The following is a 26004-nucleotide window of genomic DNA, read 5'->3' as shown; positions in this document are numbered from 1 at the left end:
TGCCTAAAGATAGGGCCTGAACAACCGCAGGTCCATTCCTGTTCCTAAGGTCTGGAGAATGCTCAGATTTACAACAGGGCCAGCAGTAATCATCAAGCTACAGTCTGTGACTAACTAGCTGTGTCCTTAGCTAGTTACTTAACTCCTCTGGGTCTTCTCAGTAAAATAAGGGAGGTGGATTCTTAGTGTCTTTCAGCAATAAAATTCCATGAATCTGAGAATCTTTGAGGGTTTCCCCGGCACCAGTACAGCTTCCTCCTATTCGTGAGACCCTCAGGGCCAGACTGATGAATGTCTAAGTGAATCTTTTGCAGCGATGAGCTGTTAGGCCAGTCTCAGACTCTTGGAGGTTAGATAATTAAAGGCTGTAGGCACACTGGCTACATGCAAAGTCCCTGTCTAGCCATTGTCTATATGTGCTGAACTCTCTCAGGTGGAAGAAGAAATACTGGATTCAACCTTAGACAGAGTTCACTATACTTTTAATTCCTTCCTGAAACTTTCAGCATGAACTAGGTCTGTTCAAGAGACCTAAGATGATGCAGACCAAGATGAATGCAGATTCATAAACTGACAGTTAAACATAGGGGAACTTCTTATTTTTAACAGTCATTTCATATTGAGGGAAAAGGAGAAACAAGTAAAAGGAAATAAAGTAATCCTTTGGGTTTCAAAAGCAGAAATTTCATACACTACAGAATTGTCTAGATAGGTATATCAGGAACTTACAATTTTTCCCTGATATCCATTTCCTCCTATTTCCTAAATAGCAGAAGTCTGATCTCAGTGGCACATATGCCCACTTAGAGAAAAATACTACATTTTCCAGCATTACTTGCAGCTAGGTGTGTCTATATGGCTAAGTTTTTGCCAACATAGAAATACTGTATTTGATTCTCATGGAATGAACTTCTCTTTCCCTTGCCCCTTCTGACAGACTGGAATGTGGTAGTGATGGCTGGAGTTTCAGCAACTATTTTAGAACATGAGATTTAAGGCAGCAATATAGAATAAGCTGGGTCACTGTTGATTATGAAGTCGCCTTTTCTGCTCTAGACAGTTTGCCCCTGTACTTCCTTTGCACGAGAAAAAATTCAGTTCTATCTTCTTTAATCTGGTATTTATTGGCTGCCTAATCTAATTCTAATTCAGTAGTGTAACTTTTTCTTTAAATAAAGAAGGACCATGTCCTTTATTTCCCCCCAAACACTCATAGCCTATACTCAGAAAATACATTTTACAGAGTCTCAAGAAGTTGGCTATCTGGTTTTACTAACCCATAGCACTTAACAAGTTTTAGAATTTATAGTGCTAGCAAATGGGGGAAGTAAAAAAAAAATGTGTTAAACCGAGATAAAATAGCTTTCAAAAGTATCAGTGTGCTGGCTTAGTTTAGCACATTGGTAAAGAATAGATTCTGAGGGCATTGCCATATTATGGCATATTAAAATAATTTTGAAGGATGACAAATCATTAGGAGTTAAAAAGTACGTGCATGTGCAAATAATATATAATATATAATACATAAAACACATTATATATATATGCAAACACATACACACACAAATATGTGTGTGTATATGTGTGTGTGTATAAGGGTCATCAACCATCCTGGTTTGCCTGGGGCTGCCCCAGCTCTGGTACTGAAAGTCTTATTTTCTGGAAGACTCCTCAGTCCCAGGAAAACTGGGATGGTTTGTCATCCTGGTATATATGTATGTATGTTCAGTAGAGTAACTTTTTTTGCAGAGATAATATACGAATACAACAGAGCTGATACATTTTCCTTGCCTGTTACAACATAAATTGGCTCTTTTTTTTTTTTTTTTAAAGTTTTTAAATGCATTTTATATTGTGAACTTTAAAATATATAAATAACAGTGAAAACTTTCAAGGTATGAGTAACAAATTGTTAAAGAGCAAATTTTGAAGAATATTATAGGTTAGAGTTCCACAATTTCAGCTATTTCCATTATCGTAAAATATTACATTTATACAGAAAGCTATTAACTTTTTTTTTAATCTTCATTTTCTTGAGATATATTCACATACCACGCAGTCATACAAAACAAATCGTACTTTGGATTGTTTACAGTACCATTAGATAGTTGTACATTCATCACCTAAATCAATCCCTGACACCTTCATTAGCACACACACAAAAATAACAAGAATAATAATTAGAGTGAAAAAGAGCAATTGAAGTAAAAAAGAACACTGGGTACCTTTGTCTGTTTGTTTCCTTCCCCTATTTTTCTACTCATCCATCCATAAACTAGACAAAGTGGAGTGTGGTCCCTATGGCTTTCCCAATCCCATTGTCACCCCTCATAAGCTACATTTTTATACAACTGTCTTCGAGATACATGGGTTCTGGGTTGTAGTTTGATAGTTTCGGGTATCCACCACCAGCTACCCCAATTCTTTAGAACCTAAAAAGGGTTGTCTAAAGTGTGCATAAGAGTGCCCACCAGAGTGACCTCTCGGCTCCTTTTGGAATCTCTCTGCCACTGAAGCTTATTTCATTTGCTTTCACATCCTCCTTTTGGTCAAGAAGATGTTCTCCGTCCCACGATGCCAGGTCTACATTCCTCCCCGGGAGTCATATTCCACGTTGCCAGGGAGATTCACTCCCCTGGGTGTCTGATCCCACGTAGAGGGGAGGGCAGTGATTTCACCTTTCAAGTTGGCTTAGCCAGAGAGAGAGGGCCACATCTGAGCAACAAAGAGGCATTCGGGAGGAGGCTCTTAGGCACAACCATAGGGAGGCCTAGCCTCTCCTTTGCAGCAACCGTCTTCCCAAGGGTAAAACCTGTGGTAGAGGGCTCAACCCATCAAACCACCAGTCCCCTATGTCTGTGGTCATGTTAGCAACCATGGAGGTGGGGTAGGCGAATACCCCTGCATTCTCCACAGGCTCCTCAAGGGGGCACTACATTTTTTTTTTTTCCTGGTTTTCCTTTTTTTTTTTTTTTTTTTTTTTAACTTTCCCTTCTTTTTTAAATCAACTGTATGAAAAAAAAAGTTAAAAAGAAAACAAACATACAATAAAAGAACATTTCAAAGAGACCATAACAAGGGAGTAAGAAAAAGACAACTAACCTAAGATAACTGCTTAACTTCCAACATGTTCCTACTTTACCCCAAGAAAGTTACCTAATATAGCAACATTTCTGTGAACTTGCTCCTACTATATCCATCAGAAATTAACAGACTATAGTCATTCCTGGGCATCCCCAGAACGTTAAATAGCTTATCTGTTCTTCTTGGATTATTGTTCCCCCTTCCTTAATTGCTCTCTATTGCTAGTTCCCCTACATTCTACATTATAAACCATTTGTTTTACATTTTTCAAAGTTCACATTAGTGGTAGCATATAATATTTCTCTTTTTGTGCCTGGCTTATTTCGCTCAGCATTATGTCTTCAAGGTTCATCCATGTTGTCATATGTTTCACGAGATCGTTCCTTCTTACTGCCGCATAGTATTCCATAGTGTGTATATACCACATTTTATTTATCCACTCATCTGTTGAAGGACATTTGGGTTGTTTCCATCTCTTGGCAATTGTGAATAATGCTGCTATGAACATTGGCGTGCAGATATCTGTTCGTGTCACTGCTTTCCGATCTTCCGGGTATATACCGAGAAGTGCAATCGCTGGATCGAATGGTAACTCTATATCTAGTTTTCTAAGGAACTGCCAGACTGACTTCCAGAGTGGCTGAACCATTATACAGTCCCACCAACAATGAATAAGAGTTCCAATTTCTCCACATCCCCTCCAGCATTTGTAGTTTCCTGTTTGGTTAATGGCAGCCATTCTAACCGGTGTTAGATGGTATCTCATTGTGGTCTTAATTTGCATCTCTCTAATAGCTAGTGAAGCTGAACATTTTTTCATGTGTTTCTTGGCCATTTGTATTTCCTCTTCAGAGAACTGTCTTTTCATATCTTTTGCCCATTTTATAATTGGGCTGTCTGTACTATTGTCATTGAGTTGTAGGATTTCTTTATATATGCAAGATATCAGTCTTTTGTCAGATACATGGTTTCCAAAAATTTTTTCCCATTGAGTTGGCTGCCTCTTTACCTTTTTGAGAAATTCCTTTGAGGTGCAGAAACTTCTAAGCTTGAGGAGTTCCCATTTGTCTATTTTCTCTTTTGTTGCTTGTGCTTTGGGTGCAAAGTCTAGGAAGTGGCCGCCTAATACAAGGTCTTGAAGATGTTTTCCTACATTATCTTCTAGGAGTTTTATGGTACTTTCTTTTATATTGAGATCTTTGGTCCATTTTGAGTTAATTTTTGTGTAGGGGGTGAGGTAGGGGTCCTCTTTCATTCTTTTGGATATGGATATCCAACTCTCCCAGCCCCATTTGTTGAAAAGACCATTATGACTCAGTTCAGTGACTTTGGGGGCCTTATCAAAGATCAGTCGGCCATAGATCTGAGGGTCTATCTCTGAATTCTCAATTCGATTCCATTGATCTATATGTCTATCTTTGTGCCAGTACCATGCTGTTTTGGCAACTGTGGCTTTATAATAAGCTTCAAAGTCAGGGAGTGTAAGTCCTCCCGCTTCGTTTTTCTTTTTTAGAGTGTCTTTAGCAATTCGAGGCATCTTCCCTTTCCAAATAAATTTGATAACTAGCTTTTCTAAGTCTGCAAAGTAGGTTGTTGGAATTTTGATTGGGATTGCATTGAATCTGTAGATGAGTTTGGGTAGAATTGACATCTTAATGACATTTAGCCTTCCTATCCATGAACATGGAATATTTTTCCATCTTTTAAGGTCCCTTTCTATTTCTTTTAGTAGAGTTATGTAGTTTTCTTTGTATAGGTCTTTTACATCTTTGGTTAAGTTTATTCCTAGGTACTTGAGTTTTTTAGTTGCTATTGAAAATGGTATCTTTTCCTTGAGTGTCTCTTCAGTTTGTTCATTTCTAGCATATAGAAACATTACTGACTTATGTGCATTAATCTTGTATCCCGCTACTTTGCTAAATTTGTTTATTAGCTCTAGTAGCTGTATCGTCGATTTCTCAGGGTTTTCTAGATATAAGATCCTATCATCTGCAAACAATGACAGTTTTACTTCTTCTTTTCCAATTTGGATGCCTTTTATTTCTTTGTCTTGCCGGATTGCCCTGGCTAGCACTTCCAGCACAATGTTGAATAACAGTGGTGATAGTGGGCATCCTTGTCTTGTTCCTGATCTTAGAGGGAAGGCTTTCAGTCTCTCACCATTGAGTACTATGCTGGCTGTGGGTTTTTCATATATGCTCTTTATCATGTTGAGGAAGTTTCCTTCAATTCCTACCTTTTGAAGTGTTTTTATCAAAAATGGGTGTTGGATTTTGTCAAATGCTTTTTCAGCATCTATTGAGATGATCAATTGATTTTTCCCTTTTGACTTGCTAATGTGTTGTAATACATTGATTGATTTTCTTATGTTGAACCATCCTTGCATGCCTGGAATAAACCACACTTGGTCATGATGTATGATTTTTTTAATGTGTCTTTGGATTCGATTTGCAAGTATTTTGTTGAGGATTTTTGCATCTATATTCATTAGGGAGATTGGCCGGTAGTTTTCCTTTTTTGTAGCATCTTTGCCTGGTTTTGGTATTAGATTGATGTTAGCTTCATAAAATGAGTTAGGTAGTGTTCCATTTTCTTCAATGTTTTGAAAGAGTTTGAGTAAGATTGGTGTCAGTTCTTTCTGGAAAGTTTGGTAGAATTCCCCTGTGAAGCCATCTGGCCCTGGGCATTTATTTGTGGGAAGATTTTTGATGACTGATTGGATCTCTTTGCTTGTGATGGGTTGGTTGAGGTCTTCTATTTCTTCTCTGGTCAGTCTAGGTTGTTCATATGTTTCCAGGAAATTGTCCATTTCCTCTACATTATCCAGTTTGTTGCCATACAGTTGTTCATAGTATCCTCTTATAATTTTTTTAATTTCTTCAGGATCTGCAGTTATGTCACCTTTTTCATTCATTATTTTGTTTATATGGGTCTTCTCTCTTTTTGATTTTGTCAGTCTAGCTAGGGGCTTGTCAATCTTGTTGATCTTCTCAAAGAACCAACTTTTGGTGATATTTATCCTCTCTATTGTTTTTTTGTTCTCTATGTCATTTATTTCAGCTTTAATCCTTGTTATTTCTTTTCTTCTACTTGGTTTAGGATTGGTTTGTTCATTTTCTAGCTTCTTCAGTTGATCCATTAGTTCTTTGATTTTGGCTCTTTCTTCCTTTTTAATATATGCGTTTAGTGCTATAAGTTTCCCCCTTAGCACTGCTTTAGCTGCATCCCATAGGTTTTGGTATGTTGTGTTCTCATTTTCATTCGTCTGTATATATTTAGCAATTTCTCTTGCTATTTCTTCTTTAACCCACTGATTATTTAGCAGTGTGTTGTTTAACCTCCAGGTATTTGTGAATTTTCTAAGTCTCTGATGGTTATTGACTTCTAATTGTATTCCATTGTGGTCAGAGAATGTGCTTTGAATAATTTCAATCTTTTTAAATTTATTGAGGCTTGTTTTATGTCCCAGCATATGATCTATTCTGGAGAAATTTCCGTGAGCACTAGAAAAGTATGTGTATCCTGGTGATTTGGGATGTAATGTCCTGTAGATGTCTGTTAAATCTAATTCATTTATCAGATTGTTTAGGTTTTCAATTTCCTTATTGGTCTTCTGTCTGGTTGATCTATCTATAGGAGAGAGTGATGTGTTGAAGTCTCCCACAATTATTGTGGAAACATCAATTGCTTCCTTTAGTTTTGCCAGTGTTTCTCTCATGTATTTTGTGGCACATTGATTGGGTGCATAGACATTTACAATTGTTATTTCTTCTTGCTGAATTGCCCCTTTTATTAGTATGTAGTGGCCTTCTTTGTCTCTCAAAACATCCCTGCATTTAAAGTCTATTTTATCTGAGATTAATATTGCTACACCTGCTTTCTTTTGGCTGTAGCTTGCATGAAATATTTTTTTCCATCCTTTCACTTTCAGTTTCTTTGTGTCCCTGTGTCTAAGATGAGTCTCTTGTATGCAACATATTGATGGTTCATTTTTTTTGATCCATTCTGTGAATCTATATCTTTTAATTGGGGAGTTTAATCCATTTACATTCAACGTTATAACCGTGAAGGCATTTCTTGAGTCAGCCATCTTATCCTTTGGTTTATGTTTGTCATATTTTTCCCCTCTGTCTATTAATATGCTTTATTGTACCCATACCGAATCTCTTTAGTACTGAACCTTTCTCCAAGTCTCTCTGTCCTTTCTTTGTTTCTCTGTCTGTAGGGCTCCCTTGAGTATCTCCAGTAGGGCAGGTCTCTTGTTAGCAAATTCTCTCAGCATTTGTTTGTCTGTGAAAAATTTAAGCTCTCCCTCAAATTTGAAGGAGAGCTTTGCTGGATAAAGTATTCTTGGCTGGAAATTTTTCTCACTCAGAATTTTAAATATATCGTGCCACTGCCTTCTCGCCTCCATGGTGGCTGCTGAGTAGTCACTACTTAGTCTTATGCTGTTTCCTTTGTATGTGGTGAATTGCTTTTCTCTTGCTGCTTTCAGAACTTGCTCCTTCTCTTCTGTGTTTGACAGTGTGATCAGTATATGTCTCGGAGTGGGTTTATTTGGATTTATTCTATTTGGAGTTCGCTGAGCATTTATGATTTGTGTATTTATGTTGTTTAGAAGATTTGGGAAGTTTTCCCTAACAATTTCTTTGAATACTCTTCCTAGACCTTTACCCTTTTCTTCCCCTTCTGGGACACCAATGAGTCTTATATTTGGACGTTTCATATTATCTATCATATCCCTGAGGTCCGTTTCAATTTTTTCAATTTTTTTCCCCATTCTTTCTTTTATGCTTTCATTTTCCATTCTGTCATCTTCGAGGTCACTGATTCGTTGTTCAACTTCCTCTAGTCTTGTACTATGAGTGTCCAGAATCTTTTTAATTTGGTCAACAGTTTCTTTAATTTCCATAAGATCATCCATTTTTTTATTTAGTCTTGCAATGTCTTCTTTATGCTCTTCTAGGGTCTTCTTGATTTCCTTTGTCTCCCGTACTATGGTCTCATTGTTCATCTTTAGTTCTTTGAGTAGCTGCTCTAGGTGCTGTGTCTCTTCTGGTCTTTTGATTTGGGTGCTTGGGCTTGGGTTATCCATATCGTCTGGTTTTTTCATATGCTTTATATTTTTCTGTTGTTTTTGGCCTCGTGGCATTTGCTGACCTTGATAGGGTTCTTTTAGGATGTGTAGACCAATTGAAGTCCTTATCTCTGATTTATCAGATCTACAGCTTCGTGGAGTACACTTTCTCTAACTAACCAGCAGGTGGCGTCCGCGAGCCACCTGTTCTCCACAAGCCAGTTCTCCCCTGCTTAGCCTTTTTGGTGAGTGGGTGAGTGAGTCTTGTGGGGTCCAATTAGTGTACTAAGCTTGCGTGTGTAGTTGGTGTTGCCTGCCCTGTATATGGGGCGTGTTTCTGGGCAGTCAGGGATGGGGGGTGGCCCTAACAATCAAATCTCCCTGGTGATCCTAGAGATTTAAAGCTGCTGCAATAGTCTAATCCTTCAGTTCAGTCCTGCCACAGTTTGTCTCTGCCACTGACCCACAAGTCCTTGGTATTGGCGTATGGCTCCTGAGACTTGCAAGTGGGCCCCTCTTCCAGGCCGTGCACCTTGGGTCCTCTGTTGAGGGATGACTGTGCTATGTCACAGGTGAGTGCCGTCCCCCCAGGGTGGTTCTGGGCTGCTGGGCTGTGTAGGGAGGCTCCCAGTCTGCTGAAATGATGGCTGAATGAGGCTTTGTTAATTCACACTGCTCTACCTTCCCAACTCTGGGACAATCAGCTGAGGTTGCAGGGAAGGCTAATGTCCACACCCAGTTTTGTGGTGTGTGCCTGTTATTTGAAGCACTTCCGTCACACTGGGTTGTCTGGGGCAGCTCTGGGTTATGGGGCTGGCAATGGGCAGGAGTGTTTCCTGTCCACCAGGATGATGGCTGTGAGCGGACACCCCCCTTTTCTTGGGAAGTTGTGGTGTTTAGTGAATTTTCTCAGCCACTGGATTATTGCGTTTTGTCTCAGAGCTCTCTTAGTTCTGCTCTTGACTTGACCTGCCCAAATTGCAAGTCTTTGAAGCTTTCTGTATTGGGCTTCTTAGAGTAATTGTTTTAGAATAAGAAAAAAGGATTAAAAAAAAAAAAAAAAAAAGGCCCTCCTCAGAGATCTAATGGGTTATTGAAATGCTAAGAGACAAAGCAACCAGGGCCATTAAGGAAAGGTCCACAGGGCAGGGAGATCAGCTTTTCTTTGGGATTTGCATATGCACCTCAGGGCCTGAGCTCGGGCTTGAGCTCTGCCCTTCCCCTTTCTATGTTCACCAGAACTCCAAAAATCCTCCGCTTTTATTTTGGGGTTTTCCGTGTTGTTTTTTTTCTATGCCTGTCTCCTCTCTGCTGGGCTGGCTGCTCTCAGATTCTCTGGTGTCTGGTCTCAGTCTATCTATGGTTGGAGTTTGGATCAGTAGAATGAGTTTCCGATAAGGGCTGCCACTGCAGTTCTCCCTTCTCCTTCCCAGAGCTGACAGCCCCTCCTCCCACGGGACTGAGCCTGGCAGGGAGGGGCGCGGGTCCCCTGGCCACAAAAACTTACAGATTTCGCTGATCTCAGCAGTTCCACGTTTTCATGAGTGTTGTATGAAGTATGCCCAAAGTCAGATTGCTATGTGGTGTCCAGTCCACGCAGTTCCTGGCTTTCTACCTACTTTCCTGGAGGAGTAACTAAAACATACAGCTCACCAGTCTGCCATCTTGCCCCGCCTCCATAAATTGGCTCTTATGTAAGTAATTGATTTATTAAAAATGTCTTCAGAATATTTGACTACTAAGCATATATCTTAGAATTTTAGAACTTGGTATTTACAATTACCCAATTAACTTTACTTTAAGAAAGAACTAAATTTGCAAATAAAAAAGAAAATTATAATTGAGTTTGATTTAATTTCTTGCCAAAGTGCATATTATAAAGCTCCTCTTTGAGAAGTTTACAAAGGTCAAATGTTTTCAAAATTATCTTTTAGCCACTTAATACTCACAAAATTAAAAGTCGTCTTGGTCAAGACTTTGAATTCAGTGAACTTGAAAACTCAGACTGCTGACCCTTGTATTCAGATTTATAAATGTAGTGTGTAGGAGAAAGTTTGCTGGACTTGGGTCAGAAATCCAGTGTTCAAATACTGGCACCATCACCTACTAACCCAAGATATTGGGCCCATCAACTAATCTTTATGCGTCTCAAAGGCCTTCATTAACCAAGAAATTAGAGCTAATAGGACTTGCCAACCTTGGTGAAGGATATAAAAGGAGATGACTTAAATAAAAGTGCTTTATAAACCATAAACTAATACTTGAAATGAAAGTTATCTTTATAAAACACATTTCCCCTCATTTTTCCCAATGAATTAAAGCATAAATGACCTAACAAACAAACAAAAAATATATAAGGATTCCCTTACACTGTGGGTAAGTCATTTTCAGAGTTCAGCACAAGGATCTCCATAACTGTACAGGCCTTATTCTATTTCACAGCAACATCTGCTGGTGAAGTCAAGAAGGTGCAAACTCTGGCTCACATCAGATCCAAGACTTGGCTAACAATCAGGAGAGGTTCTTTTCTGTTTCAAGATGTGTCTCTATTTCCTGATCCTTATTTGGGTTGACCTTTTGCAACATTATATTGATATTTCACTATGTTTAGTAATATTCAGTTTGAATATTCTTAATAAGATTGATTAGCAGCCAGTTTCCTAGAGTGTTTGATTAATAATTTCCCAGCAACCTGTAATATGGTGAACTTAAATCCTTTTCCTTTAAGAACAATTATATTATGATTTTTCAATGGATAGTCATCTCCCAAAGGATTTAGAAACTCCATGAATGGATATGATTCTGCTGCCAATATTGTAATATGGGCCTGGTAAGTGGCAGATGCTCAATAAGTGATGGCAACAATGATGATGATGCTAACTGTAAGAAGAAGAGAAAGAGGAAAAGGAAAGGGAGGGAGAAGGAGAAGAATAATTAGTAACTGTTGCACTATGGGCCTGGCACTGTGCAGAGTAGAGATGCTCTATCTGTTTAAACCCCACATTCACCCATTACTGCCACAATGAACAAGGCGTCAGTTTCTATCTCTGCTTTTCTGAGACAGCTCACCAATCAGTGCTTTGGATTTTTGTCTCAGAGAAAGAAATGAGGTGAATTTATCATAATTAACTAGACAGTCTTTTCCAAACTATTGCCAGTAAGTCAGAAAGGAATTTGGACTCCTGCTGGGAGAGCATTAAATTTTCTTTCTAGAGACTTTCTACTTAAGTATCAAATCACTTGAGGTCATCTTTTGACTTGTGCCAGAAGACCACGTAAAGGCATTCTGACGGATGTGCATCTTTCCTGGTTATGACCAGTGATTCAGAAAAACACTGTGTTTAGCATTGACAGTAGCAGCATGCACTGCATTGCAGGATTCCAAATCAAAATTTGGAAATGGCTTCCCTACAAGCTCTCAAACAACCCTTTACAGTTGGAGACATGCTCATTTTAGGGGTCTCCAATAATGTTGTTGGCTTCTTGGGTGAAAGATGTGCCAACTCATTAAGCACTGGTGTTGCTTTGATTTTCCAATACTAGTCAGACAGCTGTTACAGCCCAGCCTCATATGACAAAGAAGAAGTTTGGAGGATTACTCAGGACCATTGTAAAACAACTTTCCCACTTCTGATGTTACAAATTATCAATTACTTCTGATATGATGTAAGCAGACATGAATTCACTAACAAAGCAACATCTTTATTTTATTTTTGAATTAAAGTGGAAGAATTCAGCGTCTCCCAATTAAGTATGGTTTTAATTGTGTGGGTTTTTTTTTGTAGATACCCTTTATCAGATTAAAGATGTTCTTGCTATTACTGGCTTGCTAAGATTTTTTATCATGCATAAGTTTTGAATTTTACCTTAAAGGAAATTTAAAGTTTTGTTTTTCACATTTAGATCTTTATTCCACCTGGAATTAAACTGCATGTTTTGAGATAAACAATTAAACCAAAGCCATTTATTGAGTAATCTATCCTTCTACATGGCAAAGATATCGCTGCCATTTATGCAGTTTCCATATATGCATGGATTTGTTTCTGAACTGTCTATTCTATTTCATGAGCTATTTGCCTTTTCTTTCACAGAACTACATTGTCATAATTATTATGGCTTCACAACTTTTGATATCTAGTAGGAAAATGATCACTCCCCAACTGCCACCTTTTTCTCCTTCAACAAAATTGTTTTGGCTGTCTGTTCCACTTTACCTTACATGGGTATTTTAAAATCAGTTTGTCATATTTCACAGAAAACTCTTGGAATTTTATTAAAGTCTCATTTAATTTATGGATTAATTAACTTACAGAAAGTTGACATCTTTGCTATATCAAGCCCTCTCATCCAAGAATGTGGTATATTGCTACATTTGCTTATCTTTTATTTAATTGCTTTCCATAAGGTTTTATTATTTTATCCTCAGAAGTCACACACATTTTCCTATAAAGATCTTGTATTTTGCTATTTTCAACAGTATTTTTTAACCTTACATTTTCAATTGATTATTGTTGGTGTTTAGAAAAACAGTTGGTTTCTGTAAACTGATGTCAACTCCAGTACTTGTATTGAAATTTCTCTTATGTCTAAGAATTGAATGGAGAGCATCTAGGTTTTCTACTACAGATAATAATATATTCTTGAAAGTAATGATTGTTTTGTCACTTAATTTATTATTTTTATATCTTTCATTTACTTTTCTGGTCTAAGCAAAGGCTTCCAATACCATAGTAAACAGAAGTGGAAATGTGGAGAGTGGGCATCTGTGCCAGTTTGGATATATTGTGTCCCCTCAAAAGCCATATTCTTTAATGCAGTCTTGTGGGGGCAGATGTATTAATGTTGATTAGGTTGAAATCTATTGATTGAGCACTTCCATGGAGATGTGACTCAATCAACTGTGGGTGAAACAGTTGATTAAATTATTTCCATGAAGATATGGACCCTGCCCATTCAGGGTTGGTCTTGATTTAATCACTGGAGTCCTACAAAAGAGCTCACAAACAGAAGGAGCTCAGAGCAGCTGAGTGGGACATTTTGGAGAGAAACTAAGAGCTGACACTTGGAGATGCTTGGAGATGTTTGGAGACGCTAGCCTAGAGTTTGCTTCAGAGAACTAAGAGACGACACCCGACGCTTAGATGCACAGGAGCTGAAGAAGCTGAGAGACAAGCCCAGAGACATTTTGGAGAAAGCCATTTTGGAAACCACAACCTCAGAGCAAATAATCAGCAGATGCCAGCCATGTGCCTTGCCAGCTAAAAGAGGTTTTCCAGATGCCATGGGCTGTTCTTCAGTTAAGGTACTGTATTGTTGAAGCCTTAGTTTGGACCTTTTTCTGGCCTTAGGACTGTAACTTTGTAACCAAATAAGCCCCCTTTATAAAAGCCAATCCATTTCTGGTATTTTGCATAATGGCAGCATTAGCAAACCAGAACAGCATCCTTTTCTTATTCCTTACTTTAAAGGAATATTTCTAACATTTCACCATTAACTATCATGTTTGTTATATAGATATATATTAAAGGAAGTTTCCCCAAATTCCTAGTTGGCAAAAATCTTTTTTACTTTTAAAATCATGAATGGGTACTGGACTTTGGGAAATGCTTTTTACTGATCATACAGTTTTTACCCCCATTAGTTTTTTACCATGGGGAATTACTTTTTGAATATTAAGCCATCTTTGCATTCCTGGGATAAACTTAACTTGGCTGTTATGAATTTTATGAAATGGGGATAACAATAGCTCTTCCCTGATAAGATATTGGGAGTGTGGTTATTTGAAGCCGTAGGTATCCCAGAAAAACATGTTCTTAAGTCTAATCCATTCCTGTGGATGTAAACCCATTGTAAGTAGAACATTTTGATGAGGTTACTTCAGTTAAGATGTTGCCCAGAGTGGGTCTTAATCCTCTTACTAGACAGCTTTATAAAAGAATGAAATTGAGACAAAGAGAGAGAAAGCCACAGAAGCAAGAAGCTGAAAGTAACAAAACCTGGAAGAGAAGGGAGAGACCAGCAGATGCCGCCACGTGCCTTGCCATGTGGCAGAGGAGCCAAGGATCACCAGCAGCTGGGCTTGGGGAAGAAAGTGTCACTTTGTTGATGCCTTGATTTGGACATCTTCCTCAGCCTCAAAACTGTAAGCTAATATGTTCCCATTGTTAAGCCAACCTAGGAAACTAAAACAAGGAGAACATGAGTTGGGTCAGTATCTGCTTTATAATAAGCACTGAACAAATGTTAATTATTATTTTCTTTAAGCATGTCTAGATTCAATTTGCTAAAGTTTTTTTTATGATTCTTGCATCTATGTTCATATTTAAGATGTTCCTGTATTTTCCTTTCTCATACTGTCCTTGTCTGATGTTGAGATCATAGTTATCATAACTAGCCTTATGGAATTAGTTGGAGAATAGACTTCTTTTCAATAACCTGGAAAAGTTTAGATAATATTGGAATTATGTCTTCCTTGAATATTTGTTAGAATTTGCCTGCAAAACTAAATGGTGTGCATGTGGGAGGGTTGGCTTAAAAATACGATGCAATGATCTTATTTGATATTTGGTTTTCTATCCCCTTAGCCCTCAAGTGTGAATCAAGACAGCACTGTGCCCACGCTTTAACCTTTCTCCCAAAGGGAGGACCTTTTATAACTCCTCACTGGGTTAATTCAGAGAATATGAAACAAATGGAATCTAAATAATTTGAATAAAATGGAGTAGTATTTACATTTAATGTAAAAGCGAACATTACTACTTTAAAATAATCATTAATAATAAGTAGCAGAACTTGGCTTGGAACTATTTAGAAATATTTGCCTTCAGAGATAAACCCATTAGTGTCTCATGATTGATTGAGGAGCATAATGGAGGCATTCAGTTTGGAATCAGGGACAGACACATATGTAACACAATCATCAAAAATGATCAATGGAATAGTATCAATGAAGTCTAAGGGGCAGTCACCACTGGCTCACCATTAGGCTTGCCCGGCCCCATCTGGTCAGCTTTTCATCAGCATTTTGAAATGAAGATAGAGTGCTTCTGCTCATAAAATTTATAGTTGACAAGAACTTGGGACAAACGGCAGATAATATTGAGAAGGAAGAATCAATATCCAATAAGATCCTGGCATGCCAGAGCAATAGGCTAAATCTTATAAGAAGAAAGTGAAAAGGTATGGACATAAATACTTGCATGAGGCTCAAAAATGAACAAGGCACATAGACTACGGCATACAGTTTAGCAGTACGCATGCTAAAACAACATGTGCAAAAAAGAGTTTTGGAAGTTTAGTGGACAATAAATTCAATAGAAGCGTTATGTGATTGCGTGGTTGACAAAAAGGTAAATTTGATTTTAGGTTTCAGTAAGGCAAATATAGCTTCTCAACAGAGGAGATAAATCCATTTTAGTTCACACGGGCAAGACTAAATTTGGAATATTAAGCTTAGCCATGGGCTTCATACTGCACAATGCTCATAAGTGAACCAGAGCACTTTCAGGAGAGAGTGGCCCAGTGCAGGAGGGGGCAGGTATACTTGGCAAAGAGAGGAAACTATGGATGTTATGCTTATGGAAGAAAAAGAGAGTGGGAAGAGGATGGATGGTCAGATATGACACTTGAGGTCTAATTTTTGAAAGCTTGTCATGTGAAAGAGGAACTAGGCTTTATGGCCCCAAGGAAAAGGCCTTAGCCAAAAGTGGGAGGCCATAGGGAGAAAACTTTTAATTCAATAGAAGGAAGAACTAGAGTCGCCCAGAGATAAATTGGGCTACTGAAAGAAATAGTAAATTCCCTGTCACTACAGTTATTCATTTATAGGGTTGCCATCATGATTATAATCATCACCACCTTAGCTAATATTTATTGCAAGTTAACAATGTTGTGGCTTTATCTCATGTAATTGTCTCAACATCTCTATTTACATATAAGGAAATGGAGTCTCAGAAAGATGAAAATACAGCCATTGTTTGGTGAAGCTGAGATTCAATAGCAAAAGTAGTCTTGGGAGTAAAACTGGCAAGGGTTTGAATCTTGCTTTTAACTTTTCTAAGTTTTGGCTTCCTCATCTGTAAAATGGCATGGCGCAAATTTGTGGGGTTTTTTGATACCCAGTATCCATTCACACCACTATTGGCAGCAGTTTTGGGAGCTACTCCCTGCCCATGTGGTTCTGCTGAAGTTAACTCCCAGCTCCTGATTTGGGATGGCTCTTGACCCAAGCCTGATCAATTGAAACACAGTATCCCCTGGCAACCTTGATGGATTAGTTTAGGAACGCGCATGCAGCTGGTGTCAGATCAATCCCAGGCAATGAGACTTGAGGTGGACTTTCTTTTGCTTCCCTGGTATTTGTGATGAGGTGAGCTGGAGGCTGTGGAGGTGCACAGCATGGAACATGACAGCAAAACCAATCCAGAGGAAACAGAGCCAAGCAATGGCTTTTGGAAACACCACTGAGCTTTAAATCAAACCATACTTGAAGTAAGCGATACTCATGAACTTTTCAGTCATGTTGTGCCAGTGAGAAGATATTGCTGCTGCTGCTGCTTCTTGTTGTTCTTGCTTTTCTCCTTCTTCTTCCTCTTCTTCTTCTTTGTCTTTGTCTTCCTCTTCCTCTTTCTCTTCCTCTTCTAGCCATTTGTGGCTGGGGTTCCTGCTACTTAAAATACTTCTTATTGGTAAAATGGGATAGTAATAGGACTTCTTTTGTAGGGTTCTTGTGGGGGGTTAGATGACATAATGGGCCTAAAGGGATTATGATAATATTTGGCACAAAGGAAGCATGCAATAAATTTTAGCCATTACAGTTATTATTATTATTATTATTGCTATAATTGAATAGATGACCATTTGATGAGGATTCAAATATTGCATGGGCAACTGAGCTATGTAATGTTTAATGACCCATACTAAGTCTACAATTTTATAATTCTAGCCTTGTAAAAACTGAAGTAGAATTAAATAATTGTAACACTCCAGTGTTTTTTGTAGAGGTAGAAAAATGTGAGAGTAGGGATTAGGATGCTATATTCTACATCAAGAAGAAAGGTCTAAAGGGGAAAAATTGTAGGTAATGGCCAAAGAAATCCCACTCATGGCTCCTAAGTTTGTTAGGCAGGGGATGTAAGACAAAGATTTACAGAGCAGAAAACTCACTACTCAGACACAAGATTCACTTCTGCTTTGCAATTCTAAGTTTGATAATTACATGGAGGTAATCGTGGAGTATTATGGGCACATCAGTCCCCGAATCTAAACTTTGAAATATATACTCCCAAAATTTTACAGTAATCTCAATATTACCAGATCAAATATGCAAAATCATTTGTTTATTTCAGATGCTTGCTGCGAATTCAGAAAGTGCATTTTCTTTTTCACAAGATTTCTTTGTCAGTGAAAGAACATTTCAAAAACAAAACGAAACAAATAGATGAGCTAAGTTTTTGGCAGCTGTAGTGAGACAATTTTTTTTCATAAATCAGTTAGATGCAAGTTTAACTATCATGGTTTTAAAGTGTGTGGTGAGTATAAGTGTTTTTAATTCCTATAAAATATGTTTCAAAAAATGTAGCCAAGGTGGTTAAAAAAGAAAAAAAAAAGAGCATAACTGGCTTTCTGGACTTCCAGGGAATTTTATATCATTGATGAAATGAAATTAGCAATTCAATCCTGTAGCCAAAGAAAATTAGATATAAATAATACTAATAACATTCCTTGACCCCCAAATCCAAGAAACTTGGTTTCTGATAGATCTGAAACTGAAGTAAAACCACAATATTTTGAGTGGACTAACTTGATCTTCTCTTTCATTCAAATGTTGAAACATTTAACTGAAGTTCTCTGATTTGAATTTTTATGATGGTTATTTAACAAATTTGTAAGTCGCAAGTCATATTCACATTTAAGAAATGCTTAAATGCTCTCTGTTGTATTTTACGTAACAAAAGACATGCTTTGCTTTTAGAAACCAAAGGAAGAAGTAGTTTTCCATCCGCCACCACCACTGGGAGTTGTGGGGTAGGCGGTTCACCTTGTACTGCAGGTAGGCTGTCCATGGGGAGTAGTGGAACAGAGTGGCTACAAGCATGGAGAACCCAGATCTCCAAACTGAGAAATGAAGGCTTGGAAGGAAGCTTAGAATTCATCTAATGAATCCAAATAATTCATCTGCCAGGTAAAGAGACTTGGGCTCAGGCAGCCCAAGTGGCCTAGTCCATGTCTGCAAGTCAACTATTAGCAAAGTGGAAAATTTAATGTGGCTCTCAATACTCTAAGTCCTGCTTTCCTTAAACCATAACCGCCTCATGAATATACTTTAAAATCTCTCCAAAAATGTCTTGCAGCTCAACCTTCACACCTTACCTTGGAGTATGCTCTTTACAATAGCCTCTGTGTGATCAGCCAGGAGATCTGCCTTGGTAATAGCAGCCAGGGACAGGTAGTTAGACATATTCCTGCACAGTTCCTTGTTGCCTCTGTGGAGGAATTTCACTGCAATGGGAATGGCTAATGCCATCACAGGTGGCCGGTCATAATTCTGGGGAAATAAAAGAAAGCCACAAAGAATAAGTGACTCATTATTTATTCATTGGTGTATTCATTCATCCAAACAACATTTATTGAGCTAAGCTCCCAGGCTACAGATGTGAAAACATAGGCCCTGCCCTCAGGGAACTCTTGGCCTTGTTAGGGAGACTAATCAGCAAACAGGCAGTTAACAACATATGCCAATGAGGCCCCTAATAGGCAAAATACAGGGCACTAAGGGAACAAAGAAGGAGCATCTAATTGAGTTTTGGGGGTATCCAGAAGGACTTTCTGGGGGAGGTGATGCCTCAGCTGATGCCTAAGAGATGAAGAGGAGATGGCTGTGTGATGGCAAGGTAAGGAGTGGATAGAAGGAAGAGCCTGTGTGGAGGCACAGAGGTCAGTGAGAGCTAATGCATTTGGGGAATTGCAAACAGTTCAGTAAAACTGCTATGTGGTACATGTGGGGAAGTTAGGGTGGGGAATGAGGGAAGGGACTGGAGATGTAAACAAGGGCATGATTATGAAAGGCCTGGTATGACATGCTACGGAGTTTGGAATTGAAACTTCAGGGCAATAAGGAGTTATTGATAAGAGGAAAAACCCTTCAGATTTGTAATTGAGAAAATACCTTAAGAAATGTGGAATAAGTTGCTTTTTGATTGTTATCTTAAAAGTTAAAGAGATTTCAGCTAATGAGTTTCAGAAAGAAAAAAAATAAATGCAAGTAAGGCTAAAAACTAAAGGCATTCTGGATCCTAAAATAATTCTCTTCTTGATTTACTTTGTGACTGAACATAAAAATAAACGTCCTCAAGTATAAAATAGTGCTATTAGCATTTAGTTACTCTATTAAAGAATAATTGGAAAATATAAATTGTTTTCTTGATAATGAACAATACATACTCACTACCTCTGATATTCAACCCCACTTCACAGTCTGACTATAGGGCAAAAGTTACAAAGAGTAAAATGTGTTTGGGGAAGTGACTTTGTATTATCCTATTAGAGATAAAAAGTAGCTGTGTTGTGCTCTAATTGTTCATGTGAAAAGTGCTTATCTTTCCATCCACAGATAATCCACCTAGTACCTCCCATAATTTTGGGTCTGTAGTATATGTTCAATAAGCATCTGTCGAATAGAATAACTAATGAAGAAAATGTGCATCTATTGTGACAGTTGTCACTGGGAGCATAATGTAGTGGGAAGGGCAAGTGAGGGTAAAACAAGACTTCTGGATTCAAATCTCAGCTCTGCCACCATCTTGCTAGATGATCATGGAGATGTCATCCAACCTCTCCAGGTCTCAGTTTCTTCACTTATGAAAGTAATTATTATAATCCTTTCCGTATCACCACAGGCCCTGATGTTATAAAAAGGACCCCAAAGCAGCCATGACACCAGCTGTTTGGCACAGAAGGCTTTCTGGGCTGCTGAGGGACTACCAACCTTCTTGAAAGACAGTAAAGTAGTGGTTACTATGAAAATAGACTTAGGGTAGTCAATATCTAGGTTTCTCTGTATCAGACTGAGAACACTGAGAGCTAACCCAGAATGGGGTATAAGAGTTTCGTGACCGAAACTACCAGTTGTCCACCAATAGCTATTTACCCCTTCCTTTAGTAATAAATTTCCTGAGTTTCAGCTGGGATATGGCCATCTGGCTAATGGTTATATTTCCCAGACTTCTTTGCAATTGGATTTGGTCATGTGCAAAGTGCTGGCCAATGGGATAGAAGCAGATGCAGTGTATTCAATGTCTAAGTTGTCATTACCATGAAGTGGCTTGGCATCCTCTTCCTTTTCTTCTTTTATTGCTTGTTGGAATGAGGATATAGTAACAAAGGGTGGAGTGGTCAACCATCTTAGACCATAAGTTTGAAACAATGTGATGAGTAGTGGAGAGAACGAGATAGAACGAGCCTGCAGTCATGGTAGCACAGAACCACCATATCCACCCTGGACTGCTTACTCTTAAATTATTACATGACAGCCAAGTTCTATATTGTTTAACCCACTGTTATATTTACATCTTGTTATAACAGCTGTTATATATGTTATATATGTTATCTTTGTTATAACAGCTGAGCATGTATCCTGATTAATACAATGTGCGATAACAGCTGAGCATGTATCCTGATTAACACAGTGCAAAGCCAGGACCTTCATTCTTTAACTTTTCTCTGTGGTTTAAAGAGCAGAATATAATCTCACATAGAATAAAATGTAGAATTCTATCTTTAGTAACCTGTAGGGGACTTCAAATCCAACAATCAGAACAAAAGAAAGACATGGGGCAAAAATGGTCATTGATATGTAGGGTCCTTGAGCAATATTATGCCATATTAAAAATGGCACAGTTGGATCAATTAGATGTCCATATGGGAGAAAAATGTATCCATAAGAAATCAATTCCTGATAGACTGCAGATTTAAAAGTGAAGTATAAAATAATAAAACATATAAAAGAAAACACATGAGAATGTCTTGATGATTTCAGATTAGGCAAAAACTTCTTTAAACAGAATTCATAGAGCATTAACCACAAAGGAAAAAAATGATAAATGTAGACTGTAACAAAATTAAGAACTTCTAATCATCAAAAGGTATTTAAAAAGTGTAAAAATGATCCATAGAGTGGGAGAAGATATTTGCAGTAACATTTATCCAACAAAGGACTACAAGTATCAAGAATCAATAAGATGTGAGGCATGCAACTAGGTGAATGAAACCTGAGGACAGCATGTTGACTGAAATAAGCCAGAAATGAAAAGACAACATTATAATGCCTCACTAATATGGGCTAACTATAATGTGCAAACTCTGAGAATGGAATCTGAGAGCACAGTTTATCAGGGGAAAGCTTATTGCAAAGGTTCCTAGACTGTAAGCTCTTAACAGCAGTCACATCTATTCCTGAGTTGTTATGGTTATTTCTAAATTCTGGGATGCTGGGCTCTTTGTGTACAACCTGGTCATTCCCTGGAAATTCAGGTATCTGTGTGATACCCGAGACTCAGATCTAGAGTTCTGTAGCTATGAAAGTTAGTATTACCCCACATGGCAACTGTTAAAAAAGGTGAAAAAAGGAACTGACTTCAATAAAAGATATGAATGAAACTGATCTGGTTAGGAGTAAGGCAAATCAGACTAAAGGGTCAAGGATGATACTGATGGTGTTTTAAAACTTCAACTTCTGAGTGATACCAAAGGAAGAGAAGTTTATTTTGTGCAAAATTTATATCATCTGTACCACACTATCTAATTTACCTTGTATGCTCAGTTTATTCAAACACCGTAATTACATGGAACCTTGAATAAGAGGTGAGATCTGGTTGGTTTGTACAGGTTAGTGTGAAGTCCTGATACATCCCAGAGTAATCTGGGTAGAGAATAAAAAAGTGTTTGCAAAGCCCCTTTCAGGGACTGGGGAAAAAATGTGGAAATATTAAACTTCTCTAACTGTGAAATTCCTGATATTCTCTCAAGCATTGTGGACTACTGATTTAGAATGCCAAGTCCTCAATCTTGGGGCTTGTTACTGTGAAGGAGTGGCTGAGCCTTCTTATAATTGTGCCTAATAGTCAACCCCAGAGAACCTCTTTTGTTGCTCAAATGTGGCCTCTCTAAGCCAACTCAGCAGGTGGACTCACTGCCTTCCCTTCTACGTGGGATATGACTCCCAGGGGGGTAAATATCCCTGGCAATGTGGGTGATGATTTCTGGGTATGAGACTGGACCTGACATCATGGGATTAAGAAAGGCTTCTTGATCAAAAGGGGACGAGAAAGAAAACAATAAAGTTACAGTGACTGAGAGATTTCAAATGGAGTCGAGAGGTCATTCTGGAGGTTATTCTTATCCATTACATAGATACCCATTTTTAGTTTTTAGTGTACTGGAACAGCTAGAAGGAAATACCTAAAACTGTTGAACTGCAATCCAGTAGCCTTTATTCTTGAAGATGATTGTGTAACTATATAGCTTCCACTGTGTGACCGTGTGATTGTGAAAGCCTTGTGACTCATACTTCCTTTATCCAGTGCATGGACAGATGAGTAGAAAAATGGGGACAAAAATTAAATGAATAGTAGGGGAGATGCAGGGGGTGGTAGGGGATAGTATGGGATGTTTTGGGTGTTCCTTTTTACTTTTGTTTTTAGTTTTCTTCTTTTTTTTTTGGAGTAATGAAAATGTTCAAAATTAGAGTAGTGTGCTGGTTTGTATATTTATGTCCCCCAGAAAAAGCCGTATTCTTTAATGCATTCTTGTGGGGGCAGACATATTAGTGTGCATTGGGTTGGAACCTATTGGTTCAGTGTCCATGGAGATGTGACCCACCCAGCTGTAGATGATAACTCTGATTGGATAATTTCCATGGAGGCGTGGCCCCGCCCATTCAGCATGGGCCTTATTTAGTTTACTGGAGCACTATATACGCTCAGACAGAAGGAGCTCATAGCTAGCTGGAGCTGAGACATACATTTTGAAGACGTCCATTGGAAGCTGATGCAGACATTTTGGAGAACGCCATTTTGAAATGCAACCTGGGAGCGAGCAGATGCCAGCCATGTGCCTTCAGCTAACAGAGGTTTTCTGGATGTCAATGGCCTTTTTCCAGTGAAGGTACCCTTTGTTGATGGACACTTTATGGCCCTAAGACTGTAACTTTGTAACCAAATAAACCCCCTTTTATAAAAGCCAGTCCATTTCTGGTGTTTTGCATTCTGGCAGCATTAGCAAACTAGAACAAGTGGTGATGAATGCACAACTATATGATGATACTGTGAACAACTGATTGTACAGTTTGGATGATTGTATGGTATATAAATATATTGCAAAGAAATTGCATAAAAAAAGAATCAATAAGAAAACAAGACAACCAAATAGAAAAATGGACAAAGACTTGAATGGATATTTGTAGTAGGGCAATCTTAGCACAGCCTGCAGCCTTTCTCTAGGACCACACACACATCCTGTGCTCAGGACCAGGTGTATCAGCCTCGCAGGATAAAACACTCAATATAGACAATATTTTGCTAGTATCATAAAGTATCACTCAGGAACATGAGGAAAAGTCAGGTAATCCAAAGTAATCATTCATCTTGGAAAGTCTTGGTCTTCCCCTATTGTCCTGAGCTTATGTAAATATTCACTGGAGACATTCTGACTCTGATGGGCATGTTTTTGACATCTAGCTCACACTGTGGTGGTATATCTGTCCCTGGCAGGGAGGACATGTGGCTCCTCTGCTCTGGCAGCACATGAATATAAGAGAGGGGTGCTGTGCATAGAACATCTCCCTGCATTGGCCACAGATTGAGACGGGCTGGCTATGGGGAACCGACACCCACTAGTATAGCAGACCTTGCTCTGTCTCTTCTCTATGTGAGCAAAACATTGTTCCATCCAGTGCTGTGTGAGTCATGCTTTTGCTGACAACCCCAATGCCGATATTGGAGTGGGTTAACATCTCTTTAGGTGTCTCTCCTTCTGACCCACAATACTTCACAAAAGAAGGATATCAAAGGAGTTAAAACAACATATGAAAAGGTGCCCCATTTTATTACCTTTAATTTTGGGTTCTGATTATATGGTTGTGTTTATTTAATTATTATTATTATTATTTTTTTTTTTTTTTTTTTGCGGGTCAGCAAGGGTTTTATTTCATTCTATCCAAATTGTACATATTCTTTTTTTTTATCTTCATTTTATTGAGATATATTCACATACCACACAGTCATACAAAACAAATCGTACTTTCGATTGTTTACAGTACCATTAGATAGTTGTACATTCATCACCTAAATCAATCCCTGACACCTTCATTAGCACACACACAAAAATAACAAGAATAATAATTAGAGTGAAAAAGAGCAATTGAAGTAAAAAAGAACACTGGGTACCTTTGTCTGTTTGTTTCCTTCCCCTATTTTTCTACTCATCCATCCATAAACTAGACAAAGTGGAGTGTGGTCCTTATGGCTTTCCCAATCCCATTGTCACCCCTCATAAGCTACATTTTTATACAACTGTCTTCGAGATTCATGGGTTCTGGGTTGTAGTTTGATAGTTTCAGGTATCCACCACCAGCTACCCCAATTCTTTAGAACCTAAAAAGAGTTGTCTAAAGTGTGCGTAAGAGTGCCCACCAGAGTGACCTCTCGGCTCCTTTTGGAATCTCTCTGCTACTGAAGGTTATTTCATTTCCTTTCACATCCCCCTTTTGGTCAAGAAGATGTTCTCCGTCCCACGATGCCGGGTCTACATTCCTCCCCGGGAGTCATATTCCACGTTGCCAGGGAGATTCACTCCCCTGGGTGTCTGATCCCACGTAGTGGGGAGGGCAGTGATTTCACCTTTCAAGTTGGCTTAGCTAGAGAGAGAGGGCCACATCTGAGCAACAAAGAGGCATTCGGGAGGAGGCTCTTAGGCACAACCATAGGGAGGCCTAGCCTCTCCTTTGCAGCATTGTGTTTATTTAATTAGAATTCATCAAGCTATTATCTGTTTACTTTTATGGAGAATGATATACTTTAACAAAAAAAAAAAAAGATGCAGCCATATAATTTCAGATTTTGGTTACCCTTTTAAGTGTTCTTAAAAGTTAGTATGAATACAGGATTGAATTCTCTCAGGGTTGTGTAAATGACAACGACATGCAGTGGTGTCATGGCCCAGTGTAGCCAAGAATACAATAATGGTGACGGCAATGTCAGGCAGATGACATCTATTCACACTAAGATCAGGTAAGGTGAATATTATGGGATAAACAAGGCACCCAAATGTAAATCCTTGTGAGTTAGTGAGTCTTGGGAGCGCAGCAGCCATGTTTTGATGTCCAGGTCATAAGTTCCTGAAGCCACAGAAAATGTCGTTGTGGTCTTCTCTCCCCTCCGAATCCTCAGCCCCACTTAGACCCCTGCCCAATTACCATTCAAACTTCTTCTGGAGACTCTACCCTAATTCCTTTTTGAGGAACTTCCACTCCTCAGCTCTCCATCCAGGCACTTCTAATGAAGGCACTTCCACACTTGGCTTTAAGGTGGTTGAGTGACCCAGACACAGACCCATCAGAGAACCACATTTCCCTGGTCCATACAGGTTCAGGCTGTGCAAGTTACTCAATTATAATTAGGGAGACACAATGGTGCTTCTGTGAAAGAGATTCTTTTTGCCTTCTGCTAGATTCAAAGTAGTGGGAACAAAAGGTCAAGATTCATGCCACAATCTTGTGACCACAGTAGGAAAAGCCTGTTTGAGACTCAAGACAACATGGCAGAGACTGGATTTGGCCAAGTTGAGAG

General features: G+C 38.6%; 1 protein-coding gene across 2 annotated transcripts in view; it reads right to left on the bottom strand.

Moving 5' to 3' along the window:
* VEPH1 (ventricular zone expressed PH domain containing 1) overlaps positions 1–26004 on the bottom strand; it is a 228866-nt gene that overhangs the window by 162956 nt on the left and 39906 nt on the right. For both annotated transcript variants that reach the window (XM_037841936.1, XM_037841933.1), the window contains exon 4: positions 18533–18707. In XM_037841936.1, coding sequence (XP_037697864.1) covers positions 18533–18707 — 175 coding nt within the window. The remainder of the gene's footprint in view (positions 1–18532; positions 18708–26004) is intronic.

Source organism: Choloepus didactylus, chromosome 1, assembly GCF_015220235.1.
Source record: "Choloepus didactylus isolate mChoDid1 chromosome 1, mChoDid1.pri, whole genome shotgun sequence".
Lineage (NCBI taxonomy): Eukaryota > Metazoa > Chordata > Mammalia > Pilosa > Megalonychidae > Choloepus > Choloepus didactylus.
Note: the sequence above shows the minus strand (reverse complement) of the source record. Positions and strands in the feature narration are given on the sequence as shown.